Source organism: Mytilus galloprovincialis, chromosome 6, assembly GCF_965363235.1.
Source record: "Mytilus galloprovincialis chromosome 6, xbMytGall1.hap1.1, whole genome shotgun sequence".
Taxonomy (NCBI): Eukaryota; Metazoa; Mollusca; class Bivalvia; order Mytilida; family Mytilidae; genus Mytilus; species Mytilus galloprovincialis.
In genome coordinates, this window is record NC_134843.1 from 41,953,738 (window position 1) to 41,976,334 (window position 22,597).

At 33.4% G+C, this 22,597-nt stretch overlaps 2 protein-coding genes and 1 long non-coding RNA gene across 3 annotated transcripts; all 3 read right to left on the bottom strand.

Moving 5' to 3' along the window:
* Positions 1-2,875: 2,875 nt before the first annotated feature.
* On the bottom strand, positions 2,876-3,913 carry LOC143078147 (uncharacterized). The gene is made up of 2 exons (XR_012979074.1): positions 3,579-3,913; positions 2,876-3,297 (listed from the first exon to the last, which is right to left on the bottom strand). It is a non-coding gene; the product is annotated as an uncharacterized LOC143078147 (long non-coding RNA).
* A 6,569-nt stretch (positions 3,914-10,482) lies between these two features.
* On the bottom strand, positions 10,483-11,938 carry LOC143078148 (complement C1q-like protein 2). Its single transcript, XM_076253107.1, has 2 exons — positions 11,668-11,938; positions 10,483-10,915 (listed from the first exon to the last, which is right to left on the bottom strand). Exons 1-2 carry the CDS (start codon positions 11,885-11,887, stop codon positions 10,506-10,508), a joined length of 630 nt encoding a protein of 209 aa, XP_076109222.1. The 5' UTR covers positions 11,888-11,938; the 3' UTR covers positions 10,483-10,505.
* Positions 11,939-17,511: 5,573 nt separating this feature from the next.
* Positions 17,512-19,929, bottom strand: LOC143078149 (complement C1q-like protein 2). Its single transcript, XM_076253108.1, has 2 exons — positions 19,600-19,929; positions 17,512-17,995 (listed from the first exon to the last, which is right to left on the bottom strand). The coding sequence occupies exons 1-2, from the start codon at positions 19,871-19,873 to the stop codon at positions 17,580-17,582; spliced, it is 690 nt and encodes a 229-aa protein (XP_076109223.1). The 5' UTR covers positions 19,874-19,929; the 3' UTR covers positions 17,512-17,579.
* Positions 19,930-22,597: the final 2,668 nt, after the last annotated feature.

The window sequence follows — 22,597 nt, forward strand, 5'->3', positions numbered from 1 at the left end:
GCATACATTGGACAATTTCATAAACAATGTAGCGGGTGTGAACATGTTTGTGATCAGTTATGTTTGCTTAGCTCTCTAATGTTTGGTGAGTTGTAGGGTTTTTTTTTCGAACTTCAAGGATAATGTAACTATAACACCTGAACCAACGTGTTCTAGAATCCTGGTTATCACGGTAAAATCTAGAATTCTCAAAAGAAAAAATGCTTTTGTTAAGTTTAAAATGAAAAATTTATGATATTGAAAGCTTGTGTGTCTGATGTCAAAATTACTCATCGAAGTTTTTTATAGAATACAAATAGAATCTAAGTTAATAATTTCTACCTAGGGAGATTTGAAGAAAAGTGCATGTGTAGTAAACACAGGTACTTGTCTTAATATTTAAAAATATATAGGGAAAAAATTCTGAGCCAAGTGCATGTGGTCATTATCAAAGCACGTCTACTTACATCTATCTGAGATTTGCATAACTTTTTATTCATATATTTATATAATTCTTTTTGATTATTAGCATTTATAACGAATACCCTCATACATTAATCTTAAAACATACATTGAATTATCACTAAAATACATTAAATTTTTAGAAAGTAGACGTGAGCTGTTTCATATTAACTGAAATAAATTTTATAGGCACGATATTACTGAGGTGGGAGATTTTGTGCATGGTACCCTTGCCAAGTTCAAGTTTTAAAAAATCTGATATTTTCTAGAGTGGCGTTATTTTTCATCCATGTGTCAAAATAACTTCCACAAGACACACGGGCTATCAAAAGTCATTTAATTTAGTCAAATAACGAAAGCCAACAACATGATCAGAACTATGAAATTTAATCAATAGTCAAAAAAGCAATACACAGAGAACTTCAGAGAAGTCTTAGCACCACGATCTTCCATCAAAAAGCTTGCATTAGCTCGGAAGGTTAGACAGGTCCTGTTGTCTGCAAACATGATGTTTATCGCAAGAGAAATCATCAGGATGTTTATGGCAAGAGAAATTATCAATAAAACAGTTTATAAAAAAATTATACTGATGGTTTGATATGATTTGTAATTAAGTCCTTATATTCAAGTATAGGTGGTCTAGATATGAAACAATTATACTCTGTTTTAGGTTCAGGCTTTCAAAATACTAGGTGTTATTTTTTTCATTGTAAGTACCGTCTATTACCTTTGTGAAACAATTATCTGTTATATAGAAGACTAAATTTGTACACCAAAGTTCATAAATCTTGGATTCGACATTGACCTTTAAATCTTCGATCAGATCAGATAGGTTCTTAACACATGAATTAAGTAGATACAATCAATGGGTTCAAATTCATGATAAAGTCGATCATATATTATAGGAACAACCAAACTATTTGATTAAAACAGAGAGACGACACCGAACGTGGGCAATAAAAACAAATGTGATTCGAAGAAAAACAGATAATTTCATAGACTGGTTCATAGCCCTTTATCTGTTTGGCTCTTACATATTTATATATCAAGAGTGTCTCATACACCTGTATGTTGCTAGGGAGAGGACTAGCCTAATAACACCAAAAGAATGACGAAAAAATAAAAATGTCTACGAAACACATCACAGATAATTAGAAAAAAATAATAATGGTTTATTATATTTCGACGATGAATGTTTAAGAAAGTATAAACCCATAAAAAAGTACACAAACGAGACGAATAAAAAAATTTAAAACCTGTGATGTATACACACAGAGAATAATTTTGAGCGATTTCGCTCCAATATTCAACTGCTAAGATGTGAACAAAAAGATGAAGCGTATCTATCAACGAGACAGCAACACTCAGTCACAAACGCATTATATAATAACATACATGATGCATATCAACAATATATAGGTGTAAGCCCTAAATCTTAGGAGTCTAAAATGTGAATAATTTAACAGTTACAAAACTTTACATTTTTGAAATACTAAGGCAGTTCAACCTCATGAATAGGCGAGTCTTTTTTTGTATACGAAACGCGCGTCAGATTGCGCAAATAAATTTTTTCAATCTTGGTATCAATGATGAATTTATTTAACAGAGAATAATTATTAAAAACGTTTCGAACATGCGACTAGCATACGAACATATGGGTTGGCTAATAGTTATCAAAGGTACTAGGATTATAATTAAATACGCCAGACGCGCGTTTAGTCTAAATAAGACTCATAATGTGCCAAATACGGCTAAGGTAATCTATTCCTGGGATAAGAAAATTCTTAGTTTTTCGAAAAATTCAAAGTTTTGTAACAAGAAATTTATAAAAATGATCATATAATTGATATTCATGTCAACACCGAAGTGCTGACTACTGGGCTGATGATACCCCTCGAGGACGAAACGTCCACCAGCAATGGCATCGACCCAGTGGTGTAAATAGTTATCAAAGGTACCAGGATTATAATTTAATACGCCAGACGCGCGTTTCGTGTTCATAAGACTCATCAGTGACGCTCAGATAAAAATAGTTATAACGCCAATGTACACCACATATTTTATCAAAGTACGCTCGCGACATAAGCTTGGAAAGTCAAAAATGTATAATGTGTAAGATTTTTAATCCATCTTCATTTAATAGCCCAAACATTAATAAGATCAACTTTGGCTTAGGAGTTGCAATTATTGTTAATTCTAGCACCAAGTACACATTTTTATACACAAAATGTGTAATCTGAATCGTGACGAGAGACCTGATAATAAATAATTAAGCATCGACATCCAGTGTTAATAAAACAACATTTGATAAGTGTGCACACAAATTCAATACGTGTTGCTCAATATCCTTCATCTGGTATACCCATGATAAAATGTTTGGATAAAAAAATATCAGACTAGCAGCAGAACTGATAGTAAAACAAAACAAAAGATATATGAATTTATGCGTTTATTCTAGACTAGGATATAGCAGAAATCCGGCAAATGCACAGTATGGTCCATCAAGAATGCTACCAGTGTCATGAAATCCGCGATCAACTTTCACCCATACTCGGTCTCCTTTTTCCAGCTCTACTATTGCGATGTTAGATCCAAATCCAAAATGGGTTTCATCACCAGCATACACGTCTTGAATTGATATGCCATTTCTTATTATTTGAGCTTCTATGTACTTTGATTGCAACGAAAGGAAATTAACAATAAAGACATAAAATCCAGTAGTTGGACTTTGAAACACACCTAAATTGCCATCAAATGAGTTTGCCAGGTTTAAATTGACATCGTTAAACTTAATGACCTCGTTGTCATTTAAACCTATGTATCCCCGTACTTTTGCCAGGAAAGCCACGTTAGTTGCTGGAAAAAAAAGTTCAAAAATATTCAACTAATAATGTCTTGCTTGTTATAATTAGCACAACTCATGAATTCGGTTGTGATTAACATAAAATGTTAATCAATGCACATTCAGTTTTTTTTTAATTCAACTGTTGAATATTTAGTTTACAAAGACTTTGTTAACAGTTAAAAGATTATACATGTATGAATACTCAATTAAAAGTTTGCCCTAGCTGTTGACTTCTTATAAATTCACAATGTATGATATCTCTAAAATCTATAATTGAAAAACAAAAACTTACGATTGGGAATAGTAATTCGCTTGTTAGGAAAAGTTTCGTTTCCATGTTTGGCATCATTGTAATAAACATTTGCAATCTTCTTGAATTTTTCATTGTCCTTCTTCAGAAAACTAATCGTGTTTTTAAATTCTTTGTTTTCAGTTTCTAAGGACGACACCTTTTCTTTGAGCATCGCATTATCATTTCTAATATCCAACATAAGTGTTTCAAGTGCATTCATTCTTTCAAGCAATTTATCATTTCCGTCTGACCTGCAAAAAAATACAAATAAAAGTATTATAACGACATAACTCATTTCCATTTCTTTAATATCGAACTGTATCTTCCATTAGATCAGTTCAATCGAACTTTTGAACTTTTTGAAAAGGATGATTATGTTTTGCACTAACAAGTGTCATGTACGTGTTTGTCACTGATACACAATTCTCAGACGTTGTTGTGAAGGATCTATAGTATGTCTTACAGAGGAACAACACTAGATATGTCTCCTGTGGGGTTTTTTTTTGGTTGAAAATGCAAATTTTAAAAAAATCATAAAAATGAAACGAATTTTCCAGTAATGACATGATGCTCATCGTATAGAAAAGTAATACAATAAAAATAACTTTTTTCTATCGATTAATTACCAATTAGGAAAAATAATTCAGATTCAAATATGGCCGCAATTACGTGACTACATTACACCGAGCATATACTCAAACAGGGTTTTGATATTTCATTGATAAATATTTGTTTTTGGGACATAGTTTAACCTTTTTGTAGTATTTACTTGCATAAGAGGTATTTCATAACTACTCCTACAGTGATCTATGTGCTCTTATGCTCAATCTTGTGTATTTCAAAATAACATTTTTCATCTTCGGGTCATCACATTTATCAATGTTTATCAATAATGGTTTCATTTAGCAAGTCTTCACAGTTTCGAAAGAAATACATGACAGTTCTGGCCAGTATTGCTAAATAAATATTTATTTATTCTGAATAACACGCATAGCGGGTTATTTTAAAGTGTGCACCACATTTTTTATGTTATTTCGAATAGACAGAACAAATTTTACAGTATGATTTAATTTTAGATTCCAGAGTAAATCATGAAAAAACGTGGATAACGTCACGTTCACATGACATCAGAAGCCGTGTTACATCCAAAATTGAATTATTCCGATATTTCATTAGTTTTCCAACTGCTTCAGAAGGTTGTTTATTTGTCCATAGAGAGGGTGGTGATCATAAAGTAGGTCATTTTGAAGCTTTGAGAAGTCATGTGATTTCCAAAGATCCAGAGTACTAGGATGTGCCTGTCTCCTCTACCTCATCGAGTACATGCTCCATCTGATTTCATGACTTTGCTAGGTTTCGTTCAGTATGGTCAGGGATGACGCATACTTTACTGTGTCAAGACTTGTTATTCAAAAAGTTGAAAATTGCTGACATGAATGAATATGATGCAGATAATCATTGAAGAAAAAAATCCGGTAACAAACAAGTTGGCTTTATTCCTCTTTCTTTGTATAAGTAATTTAGAGTCAATGATTATGAGCTCATGGATTCCTCTCCAGGAAAGTATGCTCCTACATATTATAAGTCGTTTTGTTAAAGAGTAAAATCTGTTTGAGCTAAATTTTGGTTTAGTCCTAAGGTTATGTCCATTGACCTTTGCTCATGTGACCATTTTTAGAAGCTGTAAGTGACTACCTCAGTGACAACGGTAATGCTTTTAATAAGTAGACTTCTCAATTTTTCAGCCGGACTCAAGCCTAAATGATGAGTTTATTTAAAACCACTAGGTCGATTACACTGCTGGTGGTGTTTTTGTTCGCCGAGGGTATCACCAGCCCAGTAGTCAGCACTTTTGTGTTCACATGAATTATCATTGATATTGTCATACTTTAAATGAATTGTTTACAAAACTTTTTTGAAAACTAAGGTTTTTCTATTCCAGGACTAGATTATCTTAAATCTGTAATTGTCAAGACTTTTAGGATTTTGGGGTCCTAAATCCTCTTGAACATTATTTGGAATTTTTTTTCATTCGAGCGTCACTAATGAGTCTGGTGCAAAATGCAAAATTTAAATCATGGTATCTATGATGAGTTTATTCGAAACTTCTTTTCATGGGTATTTCGAACATTTTTTCATGCTGCTCACAAGGAAGCTATTAAACTAAGAGTTCAAATGGTGAAATTGAAATCATCCATTCGTAAAGGAGCAGGTTCAGTAAGACCCCTTTTAGGCCCCAAAATATAGCAGTTTTACAAAATTGTTAAAATGTATACTTTTAGTTATTTATTGAACAGGAGAATGCTTCTGCTAAATAAATATGGGCTGTGTTTGACAAAACAATGCACAGATATCGGGTACTAGCATCATTTAATCATGCTAAATTACTGAAATCTTCACAATTTTAGCATTTTAGTTATATTTTAGACGGTTTCCGTCTTAAATGAAAGTGGCCGCATTCGTGTTCATTCTTAATATTAAAATATAAGTTGTATTTGATAATACATAACATATATAAAGGTTGAGGATGAACACGGATGCGGCCACTTTTATTTTTGACAAAAAACATCTGAAAAGTGACAATTTTTGGCATATTTGATAGATTTTTCATATTTAAGCTAGAATCGGGGCGTTTTTAATGAGTAAATCAGTTAAAATCGTTTAATATACTTATTGAATCAACTAAAATAGACACTTAATTGTTTAAAAAGTGTCTAAAATCTTTCGTCAGATGAACTTGAAATTTGGAGTTGGTTGACCGTTATGGAATAACCGTTTCACTGATGATATCGGATATGTTCCTTACGTCGTAACTATAATCCTCTTCCCTTTCATGAATGAACCTACATAATTATACTATTTACCGGATTTGTTATAAAATGAGCAACACGACGGGTGCCACATGTGGAGCAAGATCTGCTTACCCTTCTGGAGCACCTGAGATCACCCCCAGTTTTTGGTGGGGTCTGTGTTGCTTATTCTTAAGTTTTCTATGTTGTGTCAGGTGTACTATTGTTTGTCTGTTTGTCTTTTTTCATATTTATCCATGGCGTTGTCAGTTTATTTTCGATTTATGACTTTGACTGTCCCTCTGGTATCTTTCGCCCCTCTTTTACAATCACTCCATACACCAACTATAGTTGACGTATTCATTAGAATATCTGCGACGCTGAATTGAACATACAACGTTTGATAACCTTGAAAACTAATCCATGCAATAAAGTCGAGGTCAGGTGAACCATGTCCGGCTAAAATGTAGACCTTGAAAGGATCATACATAGCAAATAAAGTCATTCTCATAATGTGTGACAAGCAGTCACGGTATCATGACATTTATGGCAATATCACTGGAAAGTACAGACGGAAACTTTGTTATATTATAAAGGCATGTGTGTACAAGTTATAAAACATCAAGCTCTTCTTCTCTCTGAAATACAAAGCGTTATGGTGGCTGGGTGTTACCTTTCCTCGTCAGTTTTATTCGAGCATCGTAACACAGTACATGATATATAAAACATGAGGATGAAATTTTTACAGATCAAGACTACTCGACCACCTAGGCTCTTGGATCCATGCGCCATTTCTAGCTAGCACAGCCTAGGTGGTCCAGTGGTCTAGCGCGTCGGGTACAGTGCAAGGCGATTTGGTGCCACGATATCTCAGTAGCATGAGTTCGAATCCAATCCATGGAAGAACAACAAAATTGTTCTGCAGATTTACTTATCTTACTTTGTTGGGCTGTTATTTAGAATTAGATATATATATATATTCATATCTACTCTAAATATTAGCACATCAATTCTTAATATGCACATTAGCGGAAATAAATTTGTGTTCTTCCTTCGCCAATTTTGCAGATTGTGCTGATATTAAGAGTAGCTATGACCATAAAATGAGTTTTCATCCTAGTATCACTTTCACTGGTAATCAAATAATTCCTGGCATAAATCATGTAAACAAACCAGGGGCGTTTCCAGGATTTTAATTGATTAAAATGTAGGATAAAGAAGAAATCCAGAAAATGTGCACCATGGCCCATTAAGAACATCAAAGATGTCATGATATTTGTCGTGATCTCTGACCCATACTCTATCTCCTTGCATCAATTCGACTATCACCATATTAGATCCGGTGCCATAACCCGTAGTTGTTTTTGTTCCTGCACGCACATTTTGGATCCATGCGCCATTTCTGACGATCACAGCCTCAATCGCCTATGGGGCATAAGTGAGAAAATGTCCGAAAAGTAGCCAGGTGAAGGACTCTTGAACACACCTGTGCTTCCATCGTAGGCACTTGCAAGGTTTGTGTTGACAGTTTGGAAGTGAAGATCTTCATTATCATGTACACTAATAATTCATTAATAAATAGATTCTTATATAAATCCATGGCTGTGTTTGTTATATACTAGCATATTTTTTTTTCATTTTTTTGTAGCAGATGTGTTATTTTAAATACATTGCGTTTATCATATTCTTTTTGATAAATCTTTTTTAACATTTGATCATTTAAAAAAATATATGAAGGAACGATTCACTTAATTATTTGTTTCATCCTCGGTGCTAAGTATTTTTTTCTTTATCAACAGAAATATCAAAAAGGTCTTTTTTCAGTAGAAAATATGGCTTAAGCGTCGAATGGATGTTCTTAACACCATCAGTGATTCAAGTGCTGAAACTTTGATTTGTGATTTAGCAGATTTTCCTGATTAAACCCATGATCTTATAGAGGGAACACTAAATGGAAAGTTAAGGTGTATATGAACTTTTAATAAATAAAATGCATAATGGTAAAGTGTTGTATTTGCATAAGTGTTAATTGGAAGATAAATTGGTGATAGCGTGTCGTCCAATGGCAAATATCAGGACGAATAAATGAGTGTTGGTTTCTTTTCATATTTTGACACTGAATTTCGTTTTGTTAAATTATTGTATCCGTTTCGGGATTGCATAGACGTATTAATATGTTATTTTACGAATTTTGAAACATGCCACATATTAAAACCATTAACTAAATGATTTCTCCTGATTTTGTATTTTAAGCTTTAAATTATTTATTTTTTTAATTTCAAAATTTTCAAATGAAGATTTGACTCGTTCATGAATACGCGAGTACTTTTCAAAAATTGTGCTCAACATACCGTTCTTTTTTCATTTGCATGGTAATTGAAAATAACACTTAAAATTTCAAGTGTTTGAAGCACTTTTTCTAGATTTACCTTCATCAAACCCAAACATTTAAAAGTCAATTATATAACTGACATAAACACATGGAGAGCTATTTGACTAGTAGAGGTCTTAAAAAGTAGGCTTATTCATCTAAGGTCAACCTTGCCTGAGGGGTTAAATCGCTTTATATGTCATACTTCATGTCAGATTTTTTATTGGTTTATACGAGGGCGATAATTTACACTACATTTGACAAAAAATTGATTGTCGTTCACAGAGGAGATTGATCAATTGTGCGCTTTTTTAAGTACTTATACGGATTCGCATGAACAAGACGTCAAAGTTTATTATTTTCTATTTGAATTTTGATAGACAGTAGTAACAGAACATTTTGTTATAACAAATTAGATAGCGCATAGTTAAGAGAATGGTAATGCAGGTTTTATCTTTCTGCTTACAATGCTTTCTCGGGGTGATAATCCGCTTTATCACCATCTAAGTTATGTGTTATTTATATATACAGAACATTTCACGTTTGTCAAAATAGGGGTTGTGTCTAAAGCGAATACCCGAGTCATGTACGCTAAAATTTAAATCACATTTACATACGGTTGGTTGTAGTGACTCTCTTATTATTCATTTGTTTTTGTGTCAGTGTTTCTTTAGTTCTGTTGTTTCTTCTTATAGTTAATGAGTTTCCATCAGTTTTAATTGTCAACCCGGATTTGTTTTCTCTTAATCGATTGGTGACTTTTGAACAGCGATATACCACTGTTGCCTTTATTTTTTTTCCTATTTCTGGTAAAATGACTGTCTTAAGTTTTAACAATTAATCAAGCGAGTAACATAAAGATAAACCTATATGTTATATATTTTATTCCATTGTAATTTGAATTTATTGAATTCACTCTCATCTACAGTTAGGCTTTCGACAAGTAAACAAAAGTGAAGTATACTTTAAATTTGGTACTTTTGTTACGATCGACCTTGCAATTGTGCAGAGAGTTTGTATTAATTTTAGCGGTAAAACAGTATGTATTTTTATAATGCAATTGTAAATTATTATTTGAAATGTAAAACAATTCAAACGAGAAACTATCTTTTAGGTTGATGAACAAAACTTTAAACGAAAAACGAAAAAAACGAATGTGATAAAACGGTATAAAAGAGGGACAAAAGACACCAAAGGGACAGCCAAACTCATAAATCAAAATTAAACTTACAACATCATGGCTAAAAATGAAAAATACAAACAGAAAAACAATATTACACATGACACAACATAGAAAACTAAAGAATAAGCAACACGAACCGCACCAAAACTAGGGGTGATCTCAGATGCTCCAGAAGGTAAGCAGATCCTGCTCCACATGTGGCACCAGTCGTGTTGCTTATGTGATAACAAATCCGGTAAATAGTCTAATTTGGTAGGTCACATTCATGAAAGGGAAGAGGATTGTAGTTACGACGTAAGGAATATATCCGATATCATTTGTGAAACGATTATTCCATAACGGTGCGGTCAACCAATTCGTGATGGTGTCCGTAAAATTTACGAAGGGATGATTTCAACTTCATCATTTGGAACTCTTGGTTTAATAGCTTAATATAAACGTATTGTTCTTCTTTGGTTGTCCATGTCTTAGGATTTCTCTAAAAATAAAACATATTCCCCACATCTATTTTTATATAAGTATTTCATGTTACCTGGTATGATTCATTTAAACAAAAATGTAGCCATTTCAACGATTTTATTTGATCAAAATGTTGGATAAAGAAGAAATCCTGCAAAGGTGCACCACGGCCCATCAAGAACATCAGCAGTGTCGTGATATTTGTCGTGAACTTTGACCCAAACTCTATCTCCTTGATTCAGTTCAAGTATAGCCAAATTGGATCCAGGGGCATATCCTTGCGTTGCTGTTGTTCCTGCATAAATATTTTGGATGGGAGCGTCATTTTTAACTAAAACAGCCTCAATCGCTTTTGGTGCATAAGTGAGAAAATGTACGAAAAATACATAGTAACCTTGTGAAGGACTTTCGAACACACCCGTGTTTCCATCGTAGGCAGTTTCAAGGTTGGTATTGACAGTTGGGAAGTGTAGAACTTCATTATCATGTAAACTTATTTTTCCAGCAACGTTGGCATGAAAAGCCACATTTACAGCTGAAAAAGTAAAAAAATAATAAATAAAAGCAAGGATCATCATTATTTTTTTGAACACTCTCAAACGTCATTGTAATATAACTCCATGGCTAATCGTGATGTACCAGAATTGTTTTGTACTTTTTTATATTGTGCAGACAGGCTTTTTTTAATTGTGAGAATGCATCATCTACTTTGTGTTATGAAATTGTGAAGTTGACAAGTACTCAATCTTTGGATTTGTTTTATGCTGATTTTTCAGATCAAATCTCTTTTCTGGCGGTGAAAATTAAATGGAAAATAAAAGATCATTATAAATTTCTGATTAATAAATTACATTAATGTTTAAACGTTGTATTTGACTAAGGATTGTGATAGCTGATCTTCCAGTGGCAATCATTTCCTTCATAACAAGACGAATATTCTTGTTTCTGTCGAGGAATTGTAAAGTTAGAACATAGAAACAATTTCAACTAAAGGATTTCTCCAAACGTTTTTTTTTTTATATATACAAGCTTAAGATTGTCAATGAAAATTGTACTTGTGGATAAACGAATGCTTTACAAAAAAATGTGCTTTATTTATCAACATTGCGGTGTAATGAAATAAACACTTCAAATTAACTTCGATGCGCTTTTCTAGATTAACCACCATCAAAACCAAATATATAAAAGAACTATTCACAAGGAGAGCTGTTTGACTGGAAAAAGCAAAATTCATCTAAGGTCAACATTGTCTTAGGGGTTTAAAAATAATAAACTATATTTACATACGGTTGGTTGTAGTGACTCTCTTATTGTGGACTGTTCCATTAATCTTGTCCTCTAAGTTGGTTATTTTCGTCATAATGTTTTTGATTATATCCTTTAACATTTCATTTTCAGACTTAAGGCGAGTCATCTCCGTTTCATGAACATCAACACGTTGTGTTAAATCCCCAACATCATCAGACCTGCAAAATGCAAATAAAAGGAAAATTATGGAATAAAACATTTCAGATTCCAATAAATGCAAATCGTTTAACAAACAAGGTGAACAATTCAAGATAAGAATAATGTGACACCGCCTTATCTGTTGAAATTGCACATTTATTTAGGCCATGCTATACATTTAAACTTTTCCAGATGCACAGAGTTATCTGTATTCTAAGTTAATTTTGAGGTGAAAAAAATCGTAGCCGTTTTAACTATAGGGTCGAATGAACATTAACCTGTCGTTTTCTACAAAAAAGGCATGTATCGAGTCAGTAATATGACAATTATTTACCGTTCGTCGCTTTGGTTGATATAGTTGAGCGTTTATTTTTGTCAGGTTTAATGAAATTTCCCATTTTTAGCACACCTGGCCGAAGTGAGCTATTATCATCCATCAGTCGCCCGTCTTCGTTGATAAATGGTCGCGAAAATGTTCTCATCTGACACTAATGGGTCAATAGGAGCCATACTGAGCTACAAACATTCTTATGATATCTTTTTCTTTACATTTGTGTCTGCCTTCTTCTTCTTCCAATATTTTGCATACCACCTCTGGTGTATTATCGCAAATTACTATTTACACTTGACCAAAGGAAACATACTTCCAACAAACTATGTACACAAATCCGGTTAAAAGCCATTGTGGTAATATATACAATTAAAACTGAAATGTCTAACACAAAGCAAGTGTATGGAGGCTGTCTTTGAATCCTTCCAATGTGAAAGCTGTAACGAATTGCAGATGGAAAATGTGATAGCTGGTGGTTTTGTATTCTCGAGTAAGGTAGTAGGAGAATACAAAATCTGCAGCAATCATATATGGAATGAACTACTATCTGCTGTCGTCAGAGCTTTCACATTGGAAGGATTCAAAGACAGCCTCCAGACACTAGTTTTGTGCCGACACAGCTTGTCAACCAACATGGCTGAAAAAGATAATAATGTTAATAAACTTGAAAAATCTTAGAGGGTAGAAATATTCAGAATATTGAGTAAAATTGAAAACGGAAATGGGAAATGTGTCAAAGACCCGACCAAAGAACAGAAAACAGCCGAACGCCATTAATGGGTCTTCAACACAGCGGGGACATCCCGCACCCGGATGTGTTCTTCAGCTGACCCCTGGACAAAATTGTGTACTGGTTCAGTGATAATGGCCATCATCCTAAACTTCAAAATATATATGTCAACTAAAATTGGAAATAATACAAACCTAACAAAGGCTTGGGGTCCCGACTTGGGACAGGCGCAACAATGCGTCGGGGTTAAACATGTTTTGTGACCCTACCACTATACTTTTAGACAATGTAGAATAAAGAAACACTAAGTAATACGCACAGTAAAACTAAGTTTAAAGTAAGGCCGAATCCGATGTCAGAATATGTAACAAAATAAAATAAACAAAATGACAATGATACACAAATTAACAAAAGACTACTAGTAGTTACTGACATGCCAGCTCCAGACCTCAATTAAACTGATTGAAATATTATGTCTTCATCATATGAATATCAAGCACAATTCCTGTCCTTAGGGGTTTAATATCATACCATCATGAAATATGCGAGAAAAACAAAACTTATATCATGCCAAAAACTGGTTTTGGAATAAATGTGTTAATTCCGATGCAAAGACCCTATTAGTGAATCAATTTTGAATCCAAAATATGTCATATCTTATGACATGAAAACAGTATCGTAACTATTTCCCTTCTTTTAAGTCTGTTTAAAAGGTTTGTTTAGCTTTTGATGTGAATGCCGCCTTTTTTGTGCTTTGTAAATAATATTATTATAAAAGATCGGATGTGGAATATAACGTATAATACGTCTGCATGTTGATTTATATTTACGAATGGTGTCCTTGTACTTTAAGTAAAATTAAGTAAATGTTTTGACTAGTTTATGAAATCAAAAACCCTGCTGTAAAAATAATTTTACAGTAATATATAGATTTCCTTCGTTGAAATCTAATACGCTGCTACATACACGTGCGAATCAAACAAGTTAAGAAGTATAAACACCATCAGAAGGTGACAAGGGAACGTCACCATCTAAAAAAGGAGTATTTAGCATCCCGTTAATTATATAGATAACAAGATCCATGAAAGGGTATGTTCATTGTTAATATTAGCTCTATTCAAAGTTAGTTCAACAGGATAAATATCTTAGTTAACGTACTGGTGCCGTTATTATTGAGAGCAAATATATCATCCAAATGTCTAAAAGCATTATTATTTGTTTTGTATCATTTGTTGTTTCGATTGGTCTTTGCTGATTTTAGTCCTAAATTGTAACTCAGAATAATACAGACACAGGTCCGAAATAAGCTGTGAACAGTTAGTCCATAACTTGACCATATGAGAAATCTCCAAAGCGAACAAAAGAAGTATTATCTTCTATTTAGTTACATAAGACATAAGTCATATGACATAAGACCTTTCTTTTCGCTCAAGCTCAAACATGGGGTATGTTAGCACTTCTGTGTTGACATAAATATCAATGTTTTGGTCAATTTTATAAATTTCCTGTTACAAAACTTTGAATTTTCGGAAAACTAAGAATTTTCTTATCCAAGGACTAGATTATCTTAGCCGTATTTGGCACAACGTTTTGGAATGCTTAATGCTCTTCAACTTTATACTTGTTTGGATTAATAACTATTATGATCTGAGCGTCACTGATGAGTCTTATGAAGACGAAACGCGCGTTTGGCGTACTAAATTATAATCCTGGTACCTTTGATAACTATTAACACCACTGGGTCGATGCCACTGCTGGTGGACGTTTCGTCCCCGAGGGTATCACCAGCCCAGTAGTCAGCACTTCGGTGTTGACATGAATATCAATGGTTTGGTCATTTTTATAAATTTCATGTTACAAAACTTTGAATTTTTAGAAAAACTAAGGATTTTCTTATCCAAGGACTAGATTATATTAGCCGTATTTGGCACAACTATTTGGAATTTCGGCCTTTAATGCTCTTCAACTTTATACTTGTTTAGATTAATTACTTTTATGATCTGAGCGTCACTGATGAGTCTTATGAAGACGAAACGCGCGTTTTGCGTACTAAATTATAATCCTGGTACCTTTGATAACTATTAACACCACTGGGTCGATGCCACTGCTGGTGGACGTTTCGTCCCCGAGGGTATCGCCAGCCCAGTAGTCAGTACTTCTGTATTGACATGAATATAAATGGTTTGGTCATTTTTATAAATTTCCTGTTACAAAACTTTGAATTTTTAGAAAAACTAAGAATTTTCTTATCCCAGGAATAGATTATCTTAGCCGTATTTGGCACAACTATTTGGAATGTTTGGTCCTCAATGCTTTTAACTTTGTACTTGTTTGGCTTTCTAACTATTGTGATCTGAGCGTCACTGATGAATCTTATGTAGACGAAACGCGCGTTTGGCGTACTAAATTATAATCCTGGTACCTTTGATAACTATTAGTACAACATTTTAACAAACAATAAAAGTTTGAACATATTTACATTAACACAACATGGTAACCAAAGGTGCAATAAAAGAGTATATAATGAATACTGGTTTGACAGGAAGTACAAGTTATAGTAACATGATAAAGCACATGTATATAAAAAAGGTTTTAATAACACTTTTGCAAAATTTTGCTATTCCAGTAAAAGTGAATAAGTCTTATGTATTCATCAATCTTTGACTCATTTGTAAATTACGTCCTTTTAATCTTTTTGTCATTCAAAACGTCAATCTATCTCAAATAGTTTTCAATGTAATAGGGAAAACATAAAAGTTGCTCATTATATGCCAAAAACTCCAAAAAGGAGTTGTCTGTAGAATTTGTCTATGCTGGCTTATTTGTAGATCTGGTCTTTCAGATCAGTTAAATGTATATCTATCTATTATAGTTCCCAAGATGATAAGCAAACACGCATTACTGAAATTCGCCCTTAAAGGTAAAAAACTAAAATAAGAAGGCGTCGCCCAATTTAGGCAATACAATTAGCCGTTTCAGAATCTAAAGAATCATGGGTAATTTCATTGTTCGTACCCCAAAATGAAAATAAGGCCACGTCATTGGTTAAATTTTCATTGTTTATATTTTTATTGACATTTTTAACCAATCAGGACTTTTTGGTGTACACTTTTGAAAATATTACCCAGGATGCATTGATTCTGAAACGGCGAATTGAGAAAGGAAATGGGGGATGTGTCAAAGCGACAACAACCGACCATAGAGCAGACAATAGCCGAAGGCCACCAATGGGTCTTCAATGTAGCGAGGAACTCCCGCACCCGTAAGCGTCCTTCAGCAATGTTTACTTGTTTGTAGAGCTTATATCTTGTTGATAATCGTTGCTATTTGTCAGTTTCTCTGTATCTATCATAAAGTTTCGAGATACAAGGCAAAAATAAAACGAATCGGTAAATTTCATCAATTAAGGGCAATGACTCCAATAAAAAAAATCGCCTTTTTGGCATTGAATGTCTGTAAGCAGATCCAAACATTCTTAACATTTCTGTCCCTTTACTGTCAGATTTTCTCTATTCATAGCGGTTTTGAAGATACTGAATCAGGTGAACAAAACTCTATAACGATCAGCAGGATAAGAATTACAAATAAGTTCAAACCCGGTGATCAGTCTAATTCAGAAGGTCACGTTTCGGGAAAAGAAGACGGGATTATAGTTTGGATAATTGGAACATTTCCGTCTTTTGTCAGTTAACTCTAACTAGTGCTGCGGAGAAGGTCGGGATTGAAAAGGCGGATAATGTGTACTGCCACTGGAAGAACAGGGAATTTATAATAGGGCATAAAATTTATCGTTCATCAGGTAATGAAGGAACCATCACAGTTTTGAACGAGTAAAGAGTGTGACACCCTCCAAAAACAGCTTTAATATTAAAAGAGGGACGAAAGATACAAAAGGAACAGTCAAACTCATAAATCTAAAGCAAACTGACAACGCCATGGCTAAATATGAAAAAGACAAAAAAAACAACAGCACACATGATACATAAAGGCAACAGTAGTATACCGCTGTTCAAAACTCATAAATCCAGGGACAAAAAACAAAATCGGGGTAACAAACTAAAACCGAGGGAAACGCATTAAATATAAGAGGAGAACAACGACATAACACCGAAACGTAACACACACAGAAACGGACCAAGCATCAGACAAAACACCACGAGAATAACAAATATAACATGAAAACCAAATACATGAATGATACAACATAGAAAACAAAAGAATAAACAACACAAACCAAATGTTATGTTTTGTTGGCAATGTTGTTTATGAGAATACTGTTTCATAAATGTACATTACTGTTTTCCAATTCTGTATTAAAATACGAGGGACGAAAGATACCAAAGGTATATTCCAACTCATAAGTCGGGAAAAAACTGACAACGCCATGGATAAAAATGAAAAAGATAAACTGACAAACAATAGTACACAAAACAAGGTTTGTTATCATTGCAAACTATTCACTTGAAAACATCAAAACCATAACAGTCCGAAACTTCCAAAAGTCAATTAACTTGGAGGAGATAAACAATGAATGTAAAATGTTAAAATTATTTTTTCAAGAAAAAGAAATGTGTGATCATGGTTGAAGGATAACGCTTAATTTACATATTTTGGCGATTTCACGAGTTATCATATCTTTTTTTTCTTTATTTTATTTGTAAAAACATTGTGTACGATATCTCTTGTTTGTGTTTATATTCCAGGATATAGTAGATATCCAGCAAATGTACACCATGGACCATCAAGAACGTCGACAATGCCGTGGTACTGGTCGTGAACTTTAATCCATACTCTATCTCCTTGATTCAACTGAATGATAACTAAGTTGGAACCTGGTACATATTTAGCGCCTGCAGAACCCCTATTCCCTGCATAGACATTTTGAATTATATGTCCATTTCTCACTATTTGTGCCTCTAAAGTGTTTGGTACATATGTAAGAAAATGTACAAAAAATACGTAGTAACCCGGAGTAGGGGATTGAAATACCCCTAAGTGTTCATCATATGAATTCCCTAGGTTGGTGTTGACTCGATCAAAATGCAGCACTTCATTATCATGTAAACTTTTACGTCCTACCATATTTGCATGGAAAGCCACATTTCTTGCTGTAAAAATGAAAACAACACGTATAAATTTAATGCGTTCGAGGCGCCTTTCTAGATTAAATCCTTATCAGGAACGCTCAAAATCAAATATTTAAAAGCCAGGGATGTACAAAAAGGAACAGTTGAAGGACTGTTTAATCAAAAACAACTTAAAGTGTAAGCCTAATCCTTATAAGGCCAGCTTTGCCTGAGGGAGTTGAAACCTGAGTTTCTTTATAATTTCATAATTTACAAACCTAAAAATTTTGAAAATTTTGTTATGAACCCTGTCAGTATTGACTACTGATATGATGATACCCTCGGACTATAAACAATTGAGATTCCAATTGCTGAATCCAATGTCAAATGATAAGAAACTGTTAGCACAACATTTTATTGCAAATGATAAGGAAAGACAGATTTTTTGTTGTTGTTTATATACTGGATACAATATTCAACGATTGTTTGAGTGTTGGAAAAGGGTGTACATTTGGTAAGAAATCATGGTTTTCTATGTATACCACATGATCTTGTTAATTGAACTTCTCATTAATCAGATTGACATTGTTTTTGTCATTGTTTTAATTCTATTTTCCAAAGTAACTGAAAAAGAAGTATTATAAATGTCCCTTTGAATTTGTTTCACCTACCGGTTTAAATTATGAAAGTTAAAGAAACCTTGTTAATTTTGAATATCTTAGACTCGAATTTATACGTTTGCCTTAAGTTGATTTTCGTTTCCGAATCTACTATTTCTTGCATCCGGAATTGAGTTTGTTAAATTTTTTTCCCTCTTAGCAGCAGTTTTGTTGTTCTGTGTATTTGTATTCAATTTTAGGTATACCAATTTATTTTCATATTCAAATTGTGAATTGATTGTTGGTTAAGAAATATCGAATGTTAACCATTTATTTTAAAGGTTAACAAAACCAACACCAATAACAAAAGATTGAAAATTAGAACAATGATTTTAACTATATCAGGCCATTAATTTTCTCATTTGAATTGTTTTACATTGTCATTTTGGTGCCTTTTATAGCTGACTATGCGGTATTGGCTTTGTCCATTGTTGAACCCGTCATTGTTGAGGCCGTACGGTGACATATAGTTGCTGTTTCTGTGTCATTTTGGTCTCTTGTGGAGAGTTATCTCATTGGCAATCATACCACATCTTCTTTTATATAAATATTTATATATCTCAATTGCATAGATTGGATATAAATCTATTTTAAATTTTTCCATTAATGAAAAGTTATGCAACGATTTCTTAAAACATACTGCAAATTTTACGCATTTCCTAATACCAATTATGAAGGTATTGAAAAATCTCCGTTTATTACTAAAATTTAGGGAAAGATCGGTTTATTGATTGCAATGGTCGTGTGTTGAATGCGTGTAAGGTCCAGGGACAATTGTTTGATTCATGATCAATATACGGGAAAAGACCTTAATGAAATGAAAAAAATACTAAACATTAAGTAATATATTTTTAGACTATTGTAAATTTTGACACGACAAAACAGGTATCCAAGCCAAAAATCATTCCTTTAAAATTAACTGCAGTTAACTAACTAGAAGATCAAAGGAAAAATTACCAATCATGTTGCAAATAAGTAAATACATACGATTTATAGTTGTAACCCGCTTGCTATGGGTAGTATCGTTAAGAATTGAAAACATAAAATCCTCTAACTTGTTCATTTTTCTCAGCATATTCTGGTTAACTTCTTTTAGGTTCTTGTTTTCAGCTTTAAAAATCATGTTTTCGTTCTCCAGTTTTTTCATCTCAGTCGTCAGTTTATTAATCTCTGTTTCCATCTTGTTAAGCCTTTTCAGAACATCTTCGTCTACTTCTGCCCTGCAAAAAACAACAATGAAGAGAATTATTAAAAACCTCATTTCCGAGTGACGTCCAAATGTAATTGATACTCTTCTGGTTCTCGCTCTTCAAGATATAAATACTTGCGTTATCAGGAAGTTGTATTGCTTGGTAGGTTATTTAATGAGTGCAAAACATGAAAGCATGATACTAGTAGTCTAATTCGATAAGTCACATTCGGGGAAAAGAGGACAAGATTGCATGTAGTTGAGATAATTGGAACATTTCCGTCTTTTGTCAGTAATCTCTGACTACTGATAAGAAGATCTTCCTGGTTGAAAAGCGGGAAATGTGTACTGCTACTGGGAAAAGAGGGAATTCATAATAGGGCATAAAGTAAACCGTTCAACAAGCAATTTATGAACCATCACAGTTGTGGACTAGCAAAGAGCATTATGAATAAAAAACGGGCGTCATTTTTTTGGGTGGTGTTATGTAGTCACCTATCCGACCTGAATGTCTGTTTCAACGAACTGATATATTGAATACTTTTTTCAAGGCCCGGCTGTAACCTGCTGCTTGGTGTGGCCTTTATGTCTCCGTTTGTCCTTTCAGACTCATTCGTAACCTTTGATTGATTCGGAAACCCTCATTTCTTGGGAAAATCATTTCAACCAAACATTTGGATAAAAAAAATGTTTGTTTTTATTCATGCCATACAACAAACGAAAATTGTCCATGTTTATTTTGACTGAAAAAATCAAATATATTAGTACATAGCAATCATTTTATAATAGACCTTTAATGCGGGAGAATACGGCATCAAAAAATCCCAACGCTTACACTTTAACTATAAACTATGTATGCCCCATGTCAGGAAGCGTCAAAAAAGTGCATTTTACACTTATTTTATGTGTTTTATGAAGAAAGGACCCAACCTTTTTTCACCTCGCTCCACTCGGCAAACTTCAAATTATACGCCCCCTTTCTAAAATCCTGGGTCTGCTCCTGGGTACCCTCGAGGACAGATACAATATCAATATGTTAATTTATAAGGACAATGCTGTTTATGAGAATGCTGGTTTATAAACGTCCATTACTTTCTTGCCAATTATGTATTTAAAACACTAGAAAAGGGAGACGAAAGATACCAGAAGGATATACCAATTCATAAGTCGAAAATAAAGTGTCAACGTCGTGGTTAAAAAGAAAAACAGACAAACAATGGTACATAAAACACAACATATAAAACAGAAGACTTAGTAACAAGGACCAAACCAAAACCTAGAGATAATCACAGATGATTCGGAAGTTTAAGCAAACCCGTCGTGTTGCTCCTGTTAGTACAAACACAAGTCAAATTCGGTAGGTCACATGCGTGACAAGAGAACAGGATTGTAGTTATGACATTAATCACATATCTGCTATCATTTGCGATATTCCATAACGTTCAACCAACTCGTGATGTCGTCCGTAAAATGTCCGAAGGGATGATTTCAATTTTACCATTTGGTACTCTTGGTTTAAAACCTTCTTTGTGAGTAGCACCCTTTATGAAGGAAATCATAAAAGAAAAAAAAGCCCGAGAATATCGTATCAATTAAAAGATATATACTCAGTATGCAAGAGCTCCTTGAATATTGCTACATTCAAACGAAAGGTTCACAATTGAAAGCTGAAGTCCTCTCTTTTGTCGTAAAGTTTTCTTTTCAAACGACCCTCATTGTCAATGTCTAGATGTAAGTCCATATATGAAAAGGGCAATTGGAAATGTGTGTTTGCCTTTATAATAAGTCATGTTGATTTCTCCAAGTGAACTTTAAATTAGAGATACTACCGACGCAGATAAATCTGCTTCATATTTAGACCTTTTTCTAGAAATGACTACTGATGGTAGGTTGAATACCAAAATTTATGACAAACGCGATGATTTATATTTTCCTATAGTCAACTTTCCATTTTTGTGTAGCAACATCCCAGCGGCACCGGCATATGGAGTATATGTGTCTCAATTGATACTCTAGAGCTAGCTCAAAGTACGTTGATTTTGTTGAACGGGTCGAAGTGCAGAACTTCATTATCATGTAAACTTTTACGTCCTACCATATTTGCATGGAAATCCACATTTACCGCTACAAAAGAATATTTAACAATTGAGATTTCCATTAATATATTGTTGTATCCTTTGCCACATAAATGAAGCTGTTAGCATAAAATTTTATTGTTAATGATAATGAAGAAAGATTTTTCAGTTGAATATATATTAAATACGTATTCGTTATTTAGATATCTTGTGGGTATTGGGAAAGAGGGTTGGTAAATTTGGTAAAAAAAATATGAAAGTTTTAGAAACCTACTAGTTGAATTTGAATATCTTAGAGTCATATTTTTAAAATATATGTTAAAGAATTTCTAAGAAGCTTTTTAGTACTTGATTCGTAGTCGCAAGTTGACTATCGTGTGTCAAATTCATTGCGTCTTTTGATTTCTCTAGCCTTACCCATTTCTTGTCTTTTTTATGTTTAATCAAGCGAATAACCTAATGATAATCATATACTTTGTGGATTATATTCTTCAAAACTAGTAATTGGAAGTAATTGTATCCTGAGGTCACGGTTTATATGCAGGCATCCGGCAAATTAACAAAAGTTTAATATGACTTAAGATATGGTACGTTTGTTAACAGTTGATTCTGCAATTTTTAAGCGAGTTTACTATATCATAGCTGTTAAAAATTATGTATAACCAAGATATATGCAATTGTTGGCTATAATAAACACTAAATTAATCTTTTGAACATGAAA